We start from the raw sequence: 19,165 nt of genomic DNA, 5'->3' as shown, positions 1-19,165 counted from the left end.
CAAGATCACGTTATTTTCAACTTCATGTGCTTATGTCTGGCTTTTTAGTCTACCAAGAAAGTTCCAAAAATTATGCCTCAAAGTTATTTGGAAGGAATTATGAAACATCTTGTCTAATTGCATTTGATCTAAATTTACTTTGAAAAAAAACACCTATTTTTTTAAAGGATTGAAATAAAAGAGAAAAGCATAAATACCTATCATGTTTATATTAATGTTGTCTTCAGCTAACTGAATCCCAGTTAGTAGTTGTATTAGCTTGGGCTGCCAGAACAAAATACTATAGAGGTCTTCAACAGCAGAAGTTTATTTTCTCATAGTTCTGGAGGCCGCCAGCATGGTCAGGTTTTGGTAAGGGGTCTCTTCCTAGTTGCAAAAAGCTGCCTTCCTGCTGTGTCTTCTTCGCAGGGCAGACAGTGAGAGAAACAGCAAGCTCTCTCAGGTATCTCTACTTATATGGACACTAATCCCATCAAGAATGCCCTGCCCTTAAGACCTCCTCTAACCCTAATTATCTCCCAAAGTCCCCATCTCCAGATACCATCACAAAGGGCCTCTAGCTTCAATATATGAATTTTTGGAGGGGATGCAATTCAATCCTTAGCAACAGCAGTTTTGAAACGCACCCAGTTTCTTCCACTGCGGCCATTTATTCTCTCATTTAGTGAACGCTTACTGAATGCCTGTTGTTTCTAGCTATTTTGCTGCACCCTGAGAGAAAAAGAGCAGAGAGGCGTTAAGTCAGCACCTGTTGCAAGTTGTTCACAATCAAGTAGTGAACATTGTAAAAACAAAACAGAAGAAAAAGAAACAGCAGTGCAGTAGAAGTGCAAAACAGAAGCATTAGAGCAGGAGCAGCGCCAAGGAAGAGAGCGCTCAATAGTTTGTCTGAATCAGGGAGGGCTTCCTGGAGGAAAAAAAAAATACGATCTGGGTGTTTTGAAAGATGAATCGGAATTTTTTCAGATAGATGAAAGTGTAAAAGGCATTCCCGGCCCAGAAAAGGTAAGGATAAAAGCACAAAAGCATATGCTAAATTCTACTGACATTTATTTAGTATCTATTGATACTGTATTCATCTCTGATTTTCAAAAGCTGAATTTGTGCAACAAAAAGCTAATAAGTATATTGAACAGAATACAATACAATACAGTAATTGTTGGTTAATGTTTTTAATTGTGTAAGACAGAACTTTTTTTTTAAGACTTTATTTATTGGACAGAGAGAGAGAGAGCACAAGCAGGGGAAGCTGCAGAGGGAGAGGGAGAAGCAGGCTCCTTGCGGAGCAGGGAGCCCGATGTGGGCTCTATCCCAGGACCCTGGGGATCAGGACCTGAGCTGAAGGCAGACGCTTAACCAACTGAGCCACTCAGGCGTCCCAAGGCAGAACTTTTTAAATTGAGCTTTTATTATAAAAAGTGATTCTAGAGAATAAATTATTAGGTTATAATAAAAGGTCTTATAGATTTGGCAAATATAGCACTGTGAGGCAATATTGAGGAAAAAACCCAAGTAACTAAAAGTTGGAGATTAATAAATTAATCATTAACTGAGCCCCAAGGGGAAAGTTTAAAACAATGATTTTCAACTCTAGCATCACGTTAGAATTACCTGAGTAGCTTTAAAAAATACTGATGCCACGGCCCACCTGCAGAGATTCTGAGGGACTTGGTCTAGGAACCAAATAATTATTGAACAGCTGTGAGCCTGTGAGCAAGCATCTAGAACCTCTTGGTTTCAAGAGATTAAAATCATGAGTACACATTTGAACTGACATATCATTTCTAAAAATAGACCATAGATTTTGTGTTATTTTAGGCACTGTTGTGCCATTATTTTTCATGATTCAGTCTTCACTTATTGTTTTGGTACCTTTTTTTATGCAACATGTGGTGTGAGATACTATTGTGAATACAAAGAGAAAGTATCTCTGCTCTCAGGGGCCTCACCGTTCAGTGGGGAAGATAAGGCAGTACAAATGACTGTCATATAGGCAAGCCTATCTTGATACAAAGGAAAGAGGAAGGAGAGGCCACTTCCTGGTGGTGCTAAGTGAATTGATTTTATGGCCAAAGAGCTATTAATTTCTGTTGTAAACAATATGTGGCCTGTATCTTTCTAACCTTCCTCTAGCAGTGATATCAGACTTCATCTGAGCCTTTGAAATTTTTCTAATAACAGGGATTATTTACTTAACTCTTTCAATATTTAGATGTTAAGGAAGTGTGTATTTTTTTTTTAATGCTGTGCCGCCTTTTATTTCTGTTTGAATACTACGGCAAACAGCTTCTGTTTGTCCAGATTTACAATCAGGCTAATCAAATCCCATGTTCAAGGGTTGGCATAATAGCTAGTCAGGCAGGCTTCTTTCTGAAATATTACAACCACAAATGCTTATAATCCATAAAACATGAGAAATTCAATACTCCATGTGTGTTTTCCCTCATTTTTGGTTCAGAGGAATGATCAGAAAAGCTGTACTTTTTCATAGGGCTTTTAAAATGGTATTTGGAAAAGATCTTTAAACCCGCTATCAGAAAAGAGGAAGGTCTGTAATGGCTACTGCTGTTGACCTTGTTGCTATGGAAACATCTTTTTAGTAGTTGTGTTTTAAAAAATAAAACACACAATTCAATTTCCTTTTCCATAACTCATAAGGCTATAAATTCTGCTTTTTGATATGATTTCAAATATCTTATAGTCCAATGACTTTCAGTTCTCTTTGGAAATAATGTTCATTTTTATTGTATTTTCTAACCTTTTGCTTTCTTAAAATCTGAGGTGGCAAGGCAATTTAATTTCTTTCTAGAAACTGTGCCAGTATCAAAATGCAATGACAGTTCCTCCTTTTTTTCGAACTACAATTGGGGGCATTGTCACTGTGAAACCTTCATTCTGTGCCTCATTAATATTCCATTCTTTACACTCAGAATGGAAATGATAGCATGCAGTCCAAGTTTACAATTATTTTTTCTTCATCTAACATTTCTCTTATAGCATTGTAATCCTTCATGTGGTATTCCAAACATAATTCCAAAAAGTGTGTCCATACTTTCAGCAGGCATTTATGCACATAAAATATGCCATCCTAAGGATCTCAAGACGTATTAGTTTTTTTACCCTTTATCCATTTTAGTCCTGAAATTCTACAGTATGATGCTATACATAACGTGGATCTAGAGGGAATTAAAGAAAGGATCAGAAAAAAAATAGGTAAAGACAGAGGACTAGTCCATATTTGAAAAAGGGAATCATTAGTTCTGTCAAATACTAGCCATTTATTTTTTATGATTAGATTATTGCCCTTTTTGTTGCAAAGGACAGCAACCACAGAACCCTAACTGCTTAAAGCTGAAGAAAATGTATTGTCTCACATAACTTTAAAGTTCATGGGTATTCCTGTATTGAGATTTGGTTGGGTTTAGAAGTTTAATCAATGAAATCAGACATGGTTTCTCCTTTCTCACTTCACTTTGCTTCCTGTTTTGGCTCCAGTTTCTGAAAGACTCTCCTCTCTAAGCCAAAAGATGGAGCCCAAGCCCCCAGGAGATCTTGAAAAGTTGGAATTTATAATATAGAGCAATCCTTAAAGAGGAACTAGGATTCTTCTTCTTCCTTTTGAAAAAATAAGATCAAGTACAGAGAGTAAAATATGGTTACATTCTGGAGACCAATGAAGGGCATTTGATTTTTCATGCCCAGTAGGCTCTGTTTTTTGAGGGATGAGATTATTATCTGAGATCGTGGTAGACAAAGGTATGTTCAGAACCTGAATATTTTAGTTGGTTATATTTGGAAATTTCATCATAGGAAGTGAGATGGGATCTACACAAAGGAATAAAATAATCACACTATATGCTAAATTATCTTTATTTGTCTTTTATCTGTTTTCTTTTCTATTTTATGCCTTTCAGACAATTGTAAGCTCCATAAGAACAAGGAGCACATTTGCTTTTTCCGTATCATATACCCATTATTCAGCACAGTGCCTGCACAGAATTAGAATTGCAGCAAAAAACTGTCAAATGATCACTTGAATAAACCAATGGGCCCTTGGGCCTTCTGCTTTGGGTTGATTCAACTTGGAAATTAACTAACCATAATTTTGAAGTAATGAGACAATTTAAAAATTATCCTGGGACAATAAAAATTTCATGCAAAAGCATTCCCTGTCAAAGAAAATTTTCCTAAACCTACTTCCATGTTAGCAAAATTAGCTAACTCATTTGCTAAAATATCATTTGACTCCCAAGTTCTGCAACACTGTTAGAATTAGTGGTATATTTAACCAGACAGATTGCCTACATGAAGCAACAAATAGAACCATCGTTTGGCTTAAGTCTACATGCAGATAGGAAAAAACAGGTGCAAGACAATATATTCTCAGAGAAGATTAGTCCAGTCACTACGTTAGTGGAGCTGGAGGAATAGTCTAGGCTACTGTGTGTTAAGAACTTGTTCCACTCATTATCAATTATTTTTATAAATGGCTGCCATAGTGAGGTTTGCCACCTGTCTGTTATTTCCAGCGAGAAGCCAGACTGGTCTGTGGTATAAATTCATAACCAGAGAACAAAAATAGAGTAGCCCGTTCTTTCAGTCAACAAGCATTTATGAAATATCTAGCTCATGCCAGTCACTCATCTATGTATTCAAGCTATGAAGATGAAGAAAGCACAGTCCTTGACCTTAGATACCTATAGTTTATGGATGGGGAAAGTAGATATTTGAAAGATAATTTCAATATAATAATTCATAGAATTATGGGAAAGTGCTTGGAAACAGAGAAAGGACCCTTAGCCCAACCTGGGCAGGCAGGTAATAATATTTCAATATAAAAGAATATGTGATCTGCTGCTTGAAAAAATGTACTAGTGTTAGTTGGATCCAAAAGGAAAGTGGAGAGAGGTTGGAAGCTATTGTTGGAGGAAATGTGTGAGGCCCAGACATGAAATATGTATAATGGCAGAAGCAGTTCAAGGTTCTAACACTGGGAGGGACCTAGAGAGGAGGGATAATGCCATTGGTTTGTGAACTATCAAATGAAAATAAAGTGCTGCCCTTAAGAATTTCTCGAAAACTCTATTTTGCTTACATTACTCTTCAAATATATATTTTAGCACAGTTTTAATGATGACAGTCATGTCTCCATATTACCTCATTTGAAAAACTACTGAAGATGGTACTTTCCTAATCCACTGATCCCCCATTCTCTCGTCACTACCACCTATGTAGCTTCTGTGTTTAAGAAGTAACTAGACTTTGGTGATTCTAAGCTGAAAGTTTGGAAAGACTGTGCAAAGAAATGATCATAGACAGGTTGGCAGAGACCAACAGGGGAGGTAAGCTACATGTATAGCGCTAAGGTATTTGAATTTGTTCTTTAGCCTATGGGGCATTGGAAGTTCTTTAGCAGGAGAGCAATTCTCTATATCAATGGACTCATTTTACAGCAGAGGAGAGGATAGATTGGAAGTGCAAAGGCTTGGAAGGAAGCTATCTATAGCAAGCATCCAGGCAAAAGACAACTGAACAATATAAGCACAAGGCTGGTAGAAATGAAGAGGAGGAAGAAGAGGAAGGTGATGCCCAGGTGTCCAGCTTGGATAACCAGGCTGTTGGATGGTCCAGAACTTACCATCAAAAGGAGAAAATGGGAGAGTGTGTTCAGTCAATTAGCACTTGCTTACTGCGTCAGTCACTTTTTTTTAGGATCTGGGGTTGTGAAGACCAATATAACACAGTACCTTTCTGCGGGTCTCTTATAATTCACTGGGGTGAGGTAGGGTGGATAAACACATAAAAGATAAACTCAATAAACTGTTTAATAGAATTATGAGCATGGTGCTATAGAAACATAGAGGAAGGACCTTAGCTTCTTTTAAGTTGTTAACTAGGAGAGGAAGCAGGTCTGGGGAAATCATAGTAAATGTTTAATATTTTAATATCTTGATTTTGAGTAAATCTTGGAGTGGGGAAAAAAACGAAGGAGAAGTCATTCAGTGTTTTGGAAATGCAAGTTGAGTTTAGGGAGAGTCTGGAAGACTGTACAGGAACAATGCATAAGGTGAAGAATGGTGTAACCCAAGGAGAACCCACTGAAAAATAATTATCTGGAACTCACATCTGAAATTACATTTATTTTAATATAAATTCACATTGTATTTTAATTTAATACATTTTGCGACAAACATAGTAGAGAACCAAAACAACACTCGTAATTCTAACAAGTTTTCATTCCATTAAAAAGTGAAGTGTGCCCCCTTTCATCCACTCTCTGCCCTTTCAATTCCAACTCACAGAAACTGTTAACACCAAATTTTAAGGAGTTCACAGAGGAATTGGAGCCAATAGTGAGAAAAAAGGAAAAAGTAGGTAACAGAATAAGAATCAAAAGTGGTTGGTGTCCCGAATGGAAAACAGGAAGTATTTGTCAGGTTTATGGTGCCAAGTTGTACAAACTTTTTATATGATTCATATAAAAAAACAAAACTATATTTTGGCAAAAAAAATCAGCATAATGTTTTATGTAAATTTTAATTCAAGATTAGCTTTATGTAAAATTTGTTTTTTTAAAAAAGAATCAGCTTTGACGTTTAGAGTGATTCCCAGGAAGAACTTTCCTGAACAGCTTTATATGTTCACATAAATCACAATTGTTTATAGAAGAGAATCAGAAGAAACATGAGCTGGGAGCAAAGAGGTGGCAGGGAGCTGTCAGTTGATGCCCAAGCTGGGGAAATGGGCAGACCTACCTACGTCATTAATAGCTTGTGGTGTGACAGGAAATGGGGAGCCTTTGTGTGCCAGCCAGACCACTTAACTCTCGGATGTGTCTGGTTGAAGGGGTCAATATATAAATCTTTCTTAACAAAAACGCAGGCTCTGCCGAGATTATATGATCCAGGAGGTGCTTATGTGTAGCCCAAAAGAGTTTGGGCAGGTACCACAGAGAGGTAGGCGTTTGATCCTCCTGACAGAGGTCTGACGTTCTGGGGATCAGAAGCAATCCCCTTGAAGCTTGTTTTCATAAATGTGTGAAGACTGGAGATATATTTGATAGGACCTGCTTTCTGCTGCTTTGCCTTATTACTAATCAGCTGTTGTGAGGATAAGGTGGAGCTTGCCTTTCAAAATAGGATGAAATGTCTGAATCCAAGAATCCAAACTGAAATAATTTTGCAAAGTGAATTGATCTCCCCTAAACCTCCCCACTCCCATCCACGTCCACACCCACGAAGGGTTTCTGAAAAGAATATAACTAAGGCATCTGACCAGATTTTTTAGAGTAAGGGAAGCAGTCATTCTTTTGAAAGTAATTTACCATACAAGGCTGCAAATTGCTATAAGCCAGTTTCTATTTTTGTTCATAGTAAAATACATTAAAACACTTGAAGCATTGAGCCTTAAATGATCTAAAGTCTGTAGTAAGCCTCTGTTATGTTGCTGTGATCTATTTGAAATTTTGTAAGACATATTATAGGATCCTGCTTCTTCCCGATATTGCTTTATTTGGATTTATTTTTTCCCAAAAGAATACATTCGCATATTTTTACACAGTCAAATATTACAAATGACTTTTAATGAAATAGAGATGCCTCATATCAACTCCTTTTATATTTCAGCTATGTCTTTGACATTAACATCTTTACTTCTGCATAATATGCTTGTAACTGTTACTTCTGGATTCTCACTCTTTTCTTACATAGTAGATGAAGATTTCTCTCTCTCAAATTATCTTTCCTTTTAAAAGTAAAACAAGATGAAACCAGAGAGGGAGACAAACCATAAGAGGCTCTTAATCTTAGGAAACAAACTGAGAGTTGCTGGAGGAAAAGGGAGTGGGGGACTGGGGTAACTGGGTGATGGACATTGGGGAGGGTATGTGTTGTGATGAGCACTGGGTATTATATAAGACTGATGAATCACAGATCTGTACTCCTGAAACAAATAATACATTATATGTTAATTAAGTGAATTCAAATTTTAAAAATACTATAATAGATAAATAAAATATAGAACATTAAAAGAAAGAAAGAAAGAAAGAAATATATCTAAAGAAAGAAAGAAAGAAATATATCTAAAGAAATAAAGAAAGAAATATATCTAAAGAAAAGATGAGTACAGGATGTCCATAGCCATGGCCAACTAATCTTAATTTTTCTTCATGTACCAAAAAAAAAAAAAAAAAAGGTAAAAAAAATTATCTTTCCTTTTGGCCATACCCTAATATGTGGAGATATAATACCATGTTCAAAATTTGTTGTATTTCTCTTTTGGTACTTTTTTTTCCTAGAATGAACACTTGGTTTTGATTATGATTTTTTTTAAAGATTGTATTTATTTATTTGAAAGAGAGAAAGAGAGGAGAGGGCACCAGCAGGGGGAGCAGCAGAGGGAGAGGGAGTTGCAGGACCCTGGGATCATGACCTGAGCCACCCAGGTGCCCCTTTGATTGTGTTTTAACCATGTTTAGCTGGATGTCCAGTTTAGGTTGTTTTTTTTTTTAAGACTTCAAGTTTTTTGAAGCAGTTGTAAGTTCACAGCAAATTTAAGAGGAAGGCACAGAGATTTTCTGTATACTCACTACCCACATGCATGCATAACTTCCCCCTTATCCATATCCCCCAACAGAGTGGTGTACTGGTTGCAGCTGATGGACCCAGATTAGTACATCTTTTTTTTTTTTTTTAAGATTTTTTATTTATTTATTCGACAGAGATAGAGACAGCCAGCGAGAGAGGGAACACAAGCAGGGGGAGCGGGAGAGGAAGAAGCAGGCTCATTGCAGAAGAGCCTGATGTGGCTCGATCCCATAACACCAGGATCACGCCCTGAGCTGAAGGCAGACGCTTAACCGCTGTGCCACCCAGGCGCCCCCCAGATTAGTACATCTTAATCATCAAGGTCTATAGTTTATAAAAGAGTTCACTTTTGTGTTGTACATTCTGTGGGTTTGTACTAATGTATAATGCTATGTATCCATCATTATATTATCATGCAGAGTATTTTCGCTACCCTAAAAATCCTCTGTGCTCCACCTAGTCACACCCTTCCCCCAACCTCCAACCCTAAGCAACAATTGATCTGTTTTCTGTCTCCATAGTTTTGCCTCTTCCAGAATGAAATATAGTTGGAATAATACAGTGTGCATGTAGCCTTTTCAGAGTGGGTTCTTTCACTAAGCAATATGCATTTAAGACTTCTCCATGTCTTTTCATGGCTTAATAGTTCATTTCATCTTAGCACTGAATGATATTCCTAATATTCCATCGGTTGGATGTACCACAGTCTACTGAAGGACATCTTGGTTGCTTCCAAGATGTGGCCACTATGAATAAAGCTGCTGTTCAGGTTTTTTCGTGAACAGAGTTTTCAAATCCTTTGGTAAATAACAAGTTATGCAAGTGCTGGATTGTATGGTTAGAGTATGTTAGTTTTATAAGAAACCACGAAAACTGTCTTCCAAAGCGGCTATATGATTTTGCATTCCCTCCAGTAATGAATGAGTCCCTTTTACGCCCCATCCTCATCCAGCATTTGGTGTTGTCAGTGTTCTGGATTTTGGCCATTCTGATAAGTGTGTAGTGGTATCTCAATATTGTTTTAATTTGCATTTCCTTGCTGACATATGATATGGTGCATCTTTTCATACACTTATTTACCATCTGTATATATTCTTTGGTGAGGTGTCTGTTAAGGTCTGTGGCCCATTTTTATGTGGATTGTTTGTGTTCTTATTGTTGAGTTTTAAGTGTTCCTTGTACGGTTTAGATAATAGTATTTCATGAGACGTGTCTTTTGCAAATATTTTCTCTTAGTTTAGCTTTTGATTTTGATCATTTTTGTTACTCCTTCCCCAAGTGCTCAAACATATCAGATAACCTACAAATCTTATTATTTTTCTTCGAGGCCTCCCTCCCAGAGCCTTCCACCTCCTTGCTCCTTTCCGAATGGACTGATTTCCGTTTGCTGCCCCACTGTCATTCTACGCTTCCTTTTACCTCTTTTTTGTGTTAGATGCATTATATCCAGGACCTCATGTCTTTAATTTTTCTTTATTTTCTCCATTTTCCCCGACACTGCAACTATGACATGAATGGAGTAGACCTACTATACACGTATACAGGTGGAGGATGATTAGAAAATTCTGTCTCAAAATGTATCCAATTACTGGATTATCTAATCCCCTTCTCTAGCTCTTAGTTTACAGCTGCTATTACACTCTTACTGGATTGAGAGATTAGGAAAGAAAAGAAAAAACAACTACCATCTGTATTGGCACTTAATTTAAAGCTTTGGGAAGAGATAGCTATGAAAAACAATGACTAAACTAAGATTTTATCTTGTTTTGCTGGGTATTTCTTCATTTCGCACCCAAAATTGGGAATTGATTATTTCTGCCTGTCCTTCTTGCACTCAGCAAAAGTTACTGTATCTTCTATATGGCAAAAATCATGAGAGAATATTTCCTATTGATCCAAAAACTATTAAACACACACGCACGTACACACACATGCCTCAAGATTTTCTGTGTGTAAGGCCATTTCACCTTATTAAAACAAAATGCAGAACTTCAAAGTAATTCGTGAGAGTGAAACTCTATAGTTTCCTGATCAGGTAGATAACCTCTGGCTATCTCTAAGAAGGTAGTGCTAAGTGTTCAAGATATGAACGTAAATGTCACTGTACTTATATTTTATCAATGCCAATGATAAAATATAAATATATTCTTTCATAATCTTTCTCTGTGGTAAAAATACAAAAGGAAGAACTTTTATCTTAGCAATACTGACAGAACAAAACTCTTTCTATAATTTGAAATTGATATAACAAAAAACAATAAGAATAACGCTTAATTTGTGTATGTGTGCATGCTTGCGTGTATGTATAGATAGAAGTTTTAAAATGAAAAAGGTTAATTTTAAACTTTTTCTTTCTTTTAATTAATTAGTCTAAGATATTATCTGGTGGTTAAATAATCAGGCAGTTTGCCTCTCTATTCATTTTAGACGTCAAATATCTTCAGGTTTAATGAGTGCCCTCTTTTATTGAAAAATTTAATTATCTTACATTGGTGTCCACACCACTGTAGCAAAATTTATCCTATCAACACAGAGCTACAGCTCATCCAGGGAGACTGATGGCTGGGCTAAGGTATAAACCCTGGAGGGAGGTGCGCAGCTCCATGTACCCTGAGATTATCGAAAATGACCTTATGCATCTGGAGGTTGCACCAATTTGACAGACCCAATTGTGCAAAAAATTGGTCTATGGGATAGAACACTGAATATTTACTGTGAATATCCAAAGCATAAATGAATCATTTCATGTTTTCATCATTATTGACCAAATGACTGCCCATTTGGTAGCATGTATGTCTATTCCCAAGATTAATCATTCGTTTATTTTAAGTAAAGTAGCTCATCTTCCTCAAGGTCCCTTCATTCTTGAAAAGAATATGAACACCATGATGAAGATTGCATTTGGTGTTCTTGCAGATCCTTATAGCAGACTAAGACATGTATTGTTACTTTAATGATAACTAAGGAAAGGGAGACAGTGGAAGGAGGTCTCATCCAATATTGATTGTCCACTATAGAAGACACTCATTCATTTTCTCATTTAACCCTATGTCAGATATGTAAATAGAATTATTAATAATGTTTCTGTTGAACAGAGAAAACTGAGACCAGTCTCATTAAGTAATCTGCCCCAAGGCACTCTGCTAATATATCATAATGCTAAGATTTAAATCCAAGTCTCTCTGACCTCAAAACCTGTTTTTTTTTTTCCATTACAGCTTTCTGTATCCCATATGGTTTGTCTTCGTCGTGAGAAAGATTGTCCTTCACAGAGGAAATTAAGTTCATTATTGTTTTCTTTGTCCTTTATTGATATTACCACAGTTTGCTCTATAGGCAGCAAATAATCACAGTAAATAAAAGAAGCAGGTAGGAACCACATAGAGGTAAAAAGCTAATCCATTCATCAGCAGGTAATAATAACACTTGCTGAAGAGACGCTATTGACCTCAGTGGACTAATTTCAGAACTATTGCCTTCCATTGCAAACTCTAGACACACACCAGTGAATGCAGTTGGTTTCAGTTCCTCAGGGAAATAAACTTCAACAGTAGCAATAGAACAATCTAAAACAAAGAGGAATTGGAGAGTAGTTCTTATTTGGGGATTTCTTCTAGAAGAAAACTTGCCTCACTTTGTGCAAAATAAGTATTCCAAAAGAGTTGTATGTTAATTAATGTTTGCGTTTGAATGATCATTTGAAAGCCATTCCCTGTTTATAGATAATTTAATGTGAATTAAAATTTTTAAAAAGAACTCAACCTATAATTTAACTATTTAATACAAATTATATTTCATTTAGTTGATTCATATTTTATAGTATTTCAGTATGACTCATCTATGTCTTTTCTGCCAGGTCTCTATCCATAATAGCAATTTCAATTTTTTTCTCCCAGTTTATTATTTAGGGTTTTTTTTTCTTTTTTTTTTCCTTTTTTTTTATTTTGTAGACTCTCTGATATCCATAGTTCTTTGTAAGTTAACAAAGTATTTTTTCTGTTTATTTTTATTCTCAACTCCTCCATTCTTCTACTTGCCCTTCAGAAAATTCAAGTGGTAAACAATACTGAAATATACAGCATAAGCTACACTGTAGGAAAAACAAAATTTTTAAGATTTTATTTATTTATTTGACAGAGCGAAAGAACACAAACAGGGGGAGGGGAAGAAGGAGAGAAGGAAACAGGACCCCTGCTAAGCAGGGAACCGACAGGGCGATTTGATCCCAGGGGCCTTGATTCCAGGACCTCAGGATCATGACCTGAGGTGAAGGCAGACACTTAACCGACTGAGCCACCTGGGTGCCCCTACACTATCGGAAAAAATTAAACCTCTTAGGTAATTTCTTTAATTTTTTTAGACCAGTAGAAAATAATTAGGTTTCCCGGGGTGCCGGAATGGTTCAGTTGGTTAAGCATCTGCCTTTGGCTCAGGTCATGATCTTGGAGTCGACCACCCCCGCCCCCACCCCGCTGCCAAATTATGCTCCCCACTCAGCCGGGAGTCTACTTCTCCCTAAGCCCCTCACCCTGCTCATGCTCTCTCTCTGTCTCTCTCTCAAATAAACAAATAAAACCCTAAAAAAAAGTGAATTCACTTCTCTTACCCTAGAGGTAATTATTATTCTTAAGTTGTTTTAAATTATTCGTATTTATGGGGAGCCTGGGTGGCACAGCGGTTAAGCGTCTGCCTTCGGCTCAGGGCGTGATCCCAGCGTTCTGGGATTGAGCCCCACATCAGGCTCTTCTGCTGTGAGCCTGCTTCTTCCTCTCCCACTTCCCCTGCTTGTGTTCCCTCTCTCCCTGGCTGTCTCTCTCTGTCGAATAAATAAATAAAATCTTTAAAAAAAATAAATAAATAAATAAATTATTCGTATTTATGCTTTTATGCTTGTACTATGCATTTATGTGTTGACAACAATATCTGGCATTGATTAGTATGTTTGTAAAATATACATAAATAACCACTATGGTAAAAAAAAATGCACATTCTCTTCTATAACTCATGGTTTTTCCTTTAGTATTATATGCCATATATTTCCATTTTGATACAGCTAGTATTGAGTGACTCCTTTAATTGCTCTTATGTCACATAATTTTATGTTTATGTTATGTTTTACTTATGGATTTATCTATCAATTCTATTGCTTGAAATTGAGGTCATTTCCAAAGTTTGGCTATTATCAACAATGCACTAGTGAGCGTCCTTATCCATATCTTTGTGTGCACATGTGTACTTTCCCAGCGAGGATATACATGTAGAAATGTAATTGTTTGCTTACGAGCTTTGAGTACCTTCAACTTTACTAGACATTATCAAACTCTTCTCTTAAGTGTTTTACATTTACAGTTCCCTCCGTAATAATTGCAAGTTGTCCTTTCCCAGCAATTTATCAATTTTGCTATTGTTGAATTAAATGTGAAGTGCCTTTTTATATGGATTTCATTTGAGTTTCTCTGATTATAAAGGAAGGTAAGCAACTTACAGCAAATTATTGACTATTCTCATTTTCTTTTCTGTCGATTGACTATTGGTCATTGCTTATTGGAGTACCTTACATGTACAACAAATCTCATTTCCAAGTTTTTAGCTTATCTTTGTATTTTAACTTTGTATATGGATTATTTTATTATACAAACATTATCAGGTTTATCAACCCCTACTTTTATGTTGTTTTTATGGCTTTTTAAAAAAATATTTTCTCCCTGAATATCATATTTTATTCTTTGAATTTAAATATTAATTTGGGGGAGAATTGACATCTACATGATATGGAGTCCTCCTATTCATATAGATGGATATGGTATGTCTCTCTATTTATATGTGTTTTCCCATACAATTATATCATGCCATTACAATTATGCATATCTTTTAAAATACGTAGTGTTTTTATTGCTGCTGCCACTTAAAAAACATTTTAATTGGTTATTATTTATGTACCTCAACCATATTGATTTTCATGTATCAAATATATATTTCATATATCCAGTAACCTTGCTAAATACTCTTATTAATTCCAATAGCTTGTCAATAAATTCCCCTGAATTTTCTGTGTACAATGTCTATTGTGTTCAAATAATTTATCCATTTCCAATGATTAAGTATCTTATCGCTTCTTATTTTATTGCATTAACTAGGAATTCCTGTGATATAGTCTGGAAGCAGTTATAGTAAACATCCTTATCTGGTTTCCAACTTTAACTGTAATATTTCTAAATTTTCACTTTTAAATGTGTCATTTGTTGGATTTTGGTAGATATTCCTATCAGATTAAGGAAGTTCTATTTTATTAATAGCTTGCGTAGCATGTTTTTCAAAGTAAATACTGGATTGTAGGCTCTTCTACATATTTTGAGAGCACATAAGCTTTTTTCTCCATTAATCTGTTGATGAGATGAATTACATTAATAGATTTTTCTGTTATTGAACAACCCTTGCATTTATTTGAAAAACTCTTCCTATTCATGATTTTTTCTTATATACTGCTTGCTGCATTTGATATTTCATTTTGTATTTCAGCATCAATAGTCTAAAATCAGAACAGTATACAACCTCATTTTCTCAATCATTATGGGTATCTAGTTTCCAGAAATCTCTAAATATGTCAAGGAACTTTCCCTCCTTCCCTCCCTCTCTCCCTCTCTCTCTCTCTCTCTCTCTCTCGTGTGTGTGTGTGTGTGTAGCTGGTTGATTCTGCAACTAATTCTAATTTCCAGCTATGTTATTAATATCAGAAAGCCATATTCAATGTCCCTTTCCCTAGATTTGGATGCACATGTTTTCCTATCTGCAACAACTTTTTTTTATTATTTTCCATCTTATAAAATCACCATCATTGGAGTAGCTGGGTGGCTCTGTTGGTTAAGAGTCCGACTTGATTTCAGCTCAGGTCATGATCTCAGGGTGGTGAGATGGAGCCCTGAGTTGAGCTCTGCGCTGGGCCCGGAACCTGCTTGAGACTCTCTCTCCCTCTTCCTCTGTCCCCCGCCCCCACCCCACAAGCTCTCTCTCTCTCTCTCAAAAATGAAATAAATAAATAAACAAATAAATAGTAAAATCAGCATCACTAAGGCAAACACAAAAAATTCAAAATTATCTCTATGTACCAGTTCATACTCCATCTTTCTAGGAATATATTCAATGCAACATATGGACCAGCAAAGAGTTTAAAAACTTGAATGGAGGAAGAAAAATGAAAATCAAACTCCTACTTTTCATTACTAATAAAAGAGCTAAAAAGTAGGGCACCACTATAATCTGTACTTAAGAGGAAAATGAGTATTAATCATGTACAGATACCCTAACAGAGAAAGTAGATATTTTAAAACATATTAAAAAGCTTACGATCTTCCAAGTTTCTGTAATTTTTAGTGCTGCTTTTCTGAGTCATTTTTTAAATACTGTGGACAAAATCTATCTTTTTCCGTGATAACCTTGGAATTTAACAGGTATGCTCTTATCAGTTAACATTCACTGCAGTAAGAATGGTGGAGGCAGCAGGTGGCAGCAGCTCCCACTCAAAAAACCGGGAATCACAGGAAGCCTCCTAACAGTCTGAGGCCTCCCTTGTAGGCTAGTTTGTTCTTTTGTGCCTGTAACTGTTCATTTCAAATATGGAAGAAAGAAAAAAAAAAAGAAAAGATACAATGCATTAAGCCCACTAACTTTGACAAAGCAAATGAGACTTTTTTGTGTGTCTATTTTCCACGGAGAATGAATAACAAACTTATGAAATAAGTGGGTTTACACCTGTTGCCTTTATGCTTTCTATGACCCTCCTTCCCCTTTTCCCCTCTTCTATCTTAATGTATTCTTTTGGATGTCACTCAAGCCTTTCCTTTTCAGGGAAGCTGGACATCTTTCAGCTGTTTTGCCTACTTTTTATTAAATGACAATGAATAATCATAATAAGCTGATAATATTAGATATTAGTGACCAGTTATTGAACACTGACTATATGTAAGGCTCTCTTCCAGAAATCTTATATATTTTATCTCGTTTAATTTACACAGTAACTCAGTGGATTAGGTACTACTATTATTACTCTCATTTATAGATATCAAAACTGAAGCACAGAAAAGGTTCATAACTTGCCTAAGGTCACACAGCTAAGAGGTGGAGGGGCAGAAGACTAACACAGGCTGTCTGATCTCAGAACCTAGACTCTTCACCATTATTCAGGGATATGTTAACTAGGGAGACCAAGCTCTGCCAATAGACAGGCTGGCAAGTATTTTAATTCCACTAAGAAATAGGATGCTTCAGGTAAAGTTCATATATTTCCAAAACGTCTTTGAGTAGTATTTCCACAGGGGGGAATTTGAGGCCACTGACAGTTCAGCGTGAAAGAGATACTGGGATGGACAGCAAATCTCAACTTCACCTATTATCTGTGGAAACTTGACGAGTTTTATCACCACCCAGAGATTAACTTTCCTAATGTATTAAATAGTGACAATAATACTTGAGTGTTACTGTGAAGATTGAAATATCAGAGGATAATTCCCAGAATATAGTGAAGTACATCCTCAATTAATATTAGTTCATGTCTACCTTCTTCAGTGAACTGTAGTGCCAACTATGCATTTCCCTGGGGTAGGATGAGCCTGGAGAATGAGTGAAAGGGGAATGAAGGAAATATTGATTAACTGAGGAGGAACATTGCATTATTATTGTTTGTATCTCCCTCAATCAGTATCTTCAGTGATGAGTGCATAACAAATGTTTGTTCTTAAATTGGTGAGTAAATAAAGTCAGAAAATTAAGTAGTCAGTGGATATTTTAGATATGTGAAAATAAAGTCTTTCCAAGTATTTGACATGCATGATAGAGGACTGAGGTAACCATAACATGCACGTTCCTGGGAAATTATTTATAATTAAGGAAGATTAATGAGGGCCCCTTATTAATTTCTGATAGTTTTTATTGTGACACCATTTCTTGTTCTCTGACATGCTTAGGCTTGCATTTGTTTGAGCATTCATTAAATCACCTGATTTATCTTCTAGACCAAAAACAGAAGATGCTTGGGTATTTGCAAAGCCCAATGCCATTCAGGCTCTTGGTGTGATGTCATTTGGTGAGTATATGATTTCACAGGCCCTCTCTCAATATGGAGTCTTCTGTATAATGAAAAAGTTTCATATTTGTGTCTGGAGAGCAGATGTCCAAAGTTTTAGACTTCCTATTAGCAGCATATGATCTAGTTTGTGCCAACATAAAATTAGGCTCAAACTTTTCTCACTCATCACTAAAATTTGATTTAATTTAGACGAGTCTCTTTTTCATGCAGAAAACTCATTACAGTCATCTTATTTTTTAACTTGAAATCTAGCAAGTGTTATGTGCTTATTCAAAACCTTGCACACAAAATATTACAAATTGGCCAGATGTCTAAAGCTACTCTGTTATAACCCAGATTGGAAAGGAAGCCATGGACTGAAAATATAGTGTTGTTTAGATTTCCCTTAAGATTGGAAGGCCACTAGGAAATGGAAAATGGGAGAGAAAGTTGGATAGGCCTGGTTTATATCGAGAGTGACACAAAGAGACCACATAAGCTTTACGAGAATGAAATTTCTCATTCCTAAAGTTGTTTAAAAAGTTATTTTTCTGACATAGCTAGTAAATTAATGTATTTGAAATACATTTCAGTAGCATTCCAAAGTTACACACATCTCTGAAATTTTAGAAGAAAAAAGAGAACCTTAGTGCTTGTGATGAAGCATAGTTGGAAGGCAGACAGTCAGGGACAAGGGGCCCCTGCCCTAAAAGAAAACCACCCTTAAAAGGATTTTACACTGCCCTAGGAGGAACCCTCCACCCTTTCCCATGTGATAGATGACAAAAATCTGATTGGATGACAGGTGCAGGGAGAGTTAACCAAATTAAAACAGCCCTCCAACAAGCCCATAAAACCCCCTATAGATTTAGAAACTTTATGGCAACCCTCTCGGGGCCCCTCCCTCCTCGAGAGCTTTGTCCTATCACTTTGCTATCGCTCAATAATCCTTGCTTCAATCCTTGCTTTGCTGCCCACCCCTGTCTGGTCTACCTCTTCATTCTTCGAAGCCGCGTGACCAAGAACCACAGGCAGTCACCGAAGGAGAAGGAAATCCTGTAACACTTGCTTTAATGGTGCTCTTTTGGTTTTTTTTCTTTTTTGTATTGCAGCATTTATTTGCCACCATAACTGCTTCTTAGTTTATGGTTCTTTGGGAAGACCCCACAGTAGCTAAGTGGTCCCGCATCATCCACGTGTCCACCTTGGCTTCTGTACTTATCAGTACTCTCTTCGCTACATGTGGATACCTGACCTTTACTGGCTTCACCCAAGGTAAAATGAGAGATTTGGTTCTCATCATGTTTTGTTATTCACATGGAGTGGCTCTGTCGCTTCTCTTTCTGGGCACAATCATACCCAATGTTCTACTTCAAAGTATCACTAATTTCTTCTATCCGTTGTCTCTCTACCTTCCCTCCTCTTGCTGTTTCTGTTTTCCCGATTTTCTCCCTTTTGAACTGCTAAACTTGTTTCTGTAGTTCATTCCCTCTCTCCTTCCATCTTTTCACTTGAAAGT

At 36.4% G+C, this 19,165-nt stretch overlaps 1 protein-coding gene across 1 annotated transcript in view; it reads left to right on the top strand.

Moving 5' to 3' along the window:
- SLC38A11 (solute carrier family 38 member 11) overlaps positions 1-19,165 on the top strand; it is a 49,050-nt gene that overhangs the window by 16,658 nt on the left and 13,227 nt on the right. The window contains 3 exon segments of the mRNA XM_034642192.1: positions 17,594-17,664; positions 18,759-18,802; positions 18,804-18,921. Coding sequence (XP_034498083.1) covers positions 17,594-17,664; positions 18,759-18,802; positions 18,804-18,921 — 233 coding nt within the window.

This window comes from Ailuropoda melanoleuca, chromosome 2 (genome assembly GCF_002007445.2).
Source record: "Ailuropoda melanoleuca isolate Jingjing chromosome 2, ASM200744v2, whole genome shotgun sequence".
In the NCBI taxonomy this organism is placed as follows: domain Eukaryota; kingdom Metazoa; phylum Chordata; class Mammalia; order Carnivora; family Ursidae; genus Ailuropoda; species Ailuropoda melanoleuca.
The sequence above is the reverse complement of the archived record's forward strand: the minus strand, read 5'-3'. Positions and strand labels throughout refer to the sequence as shown.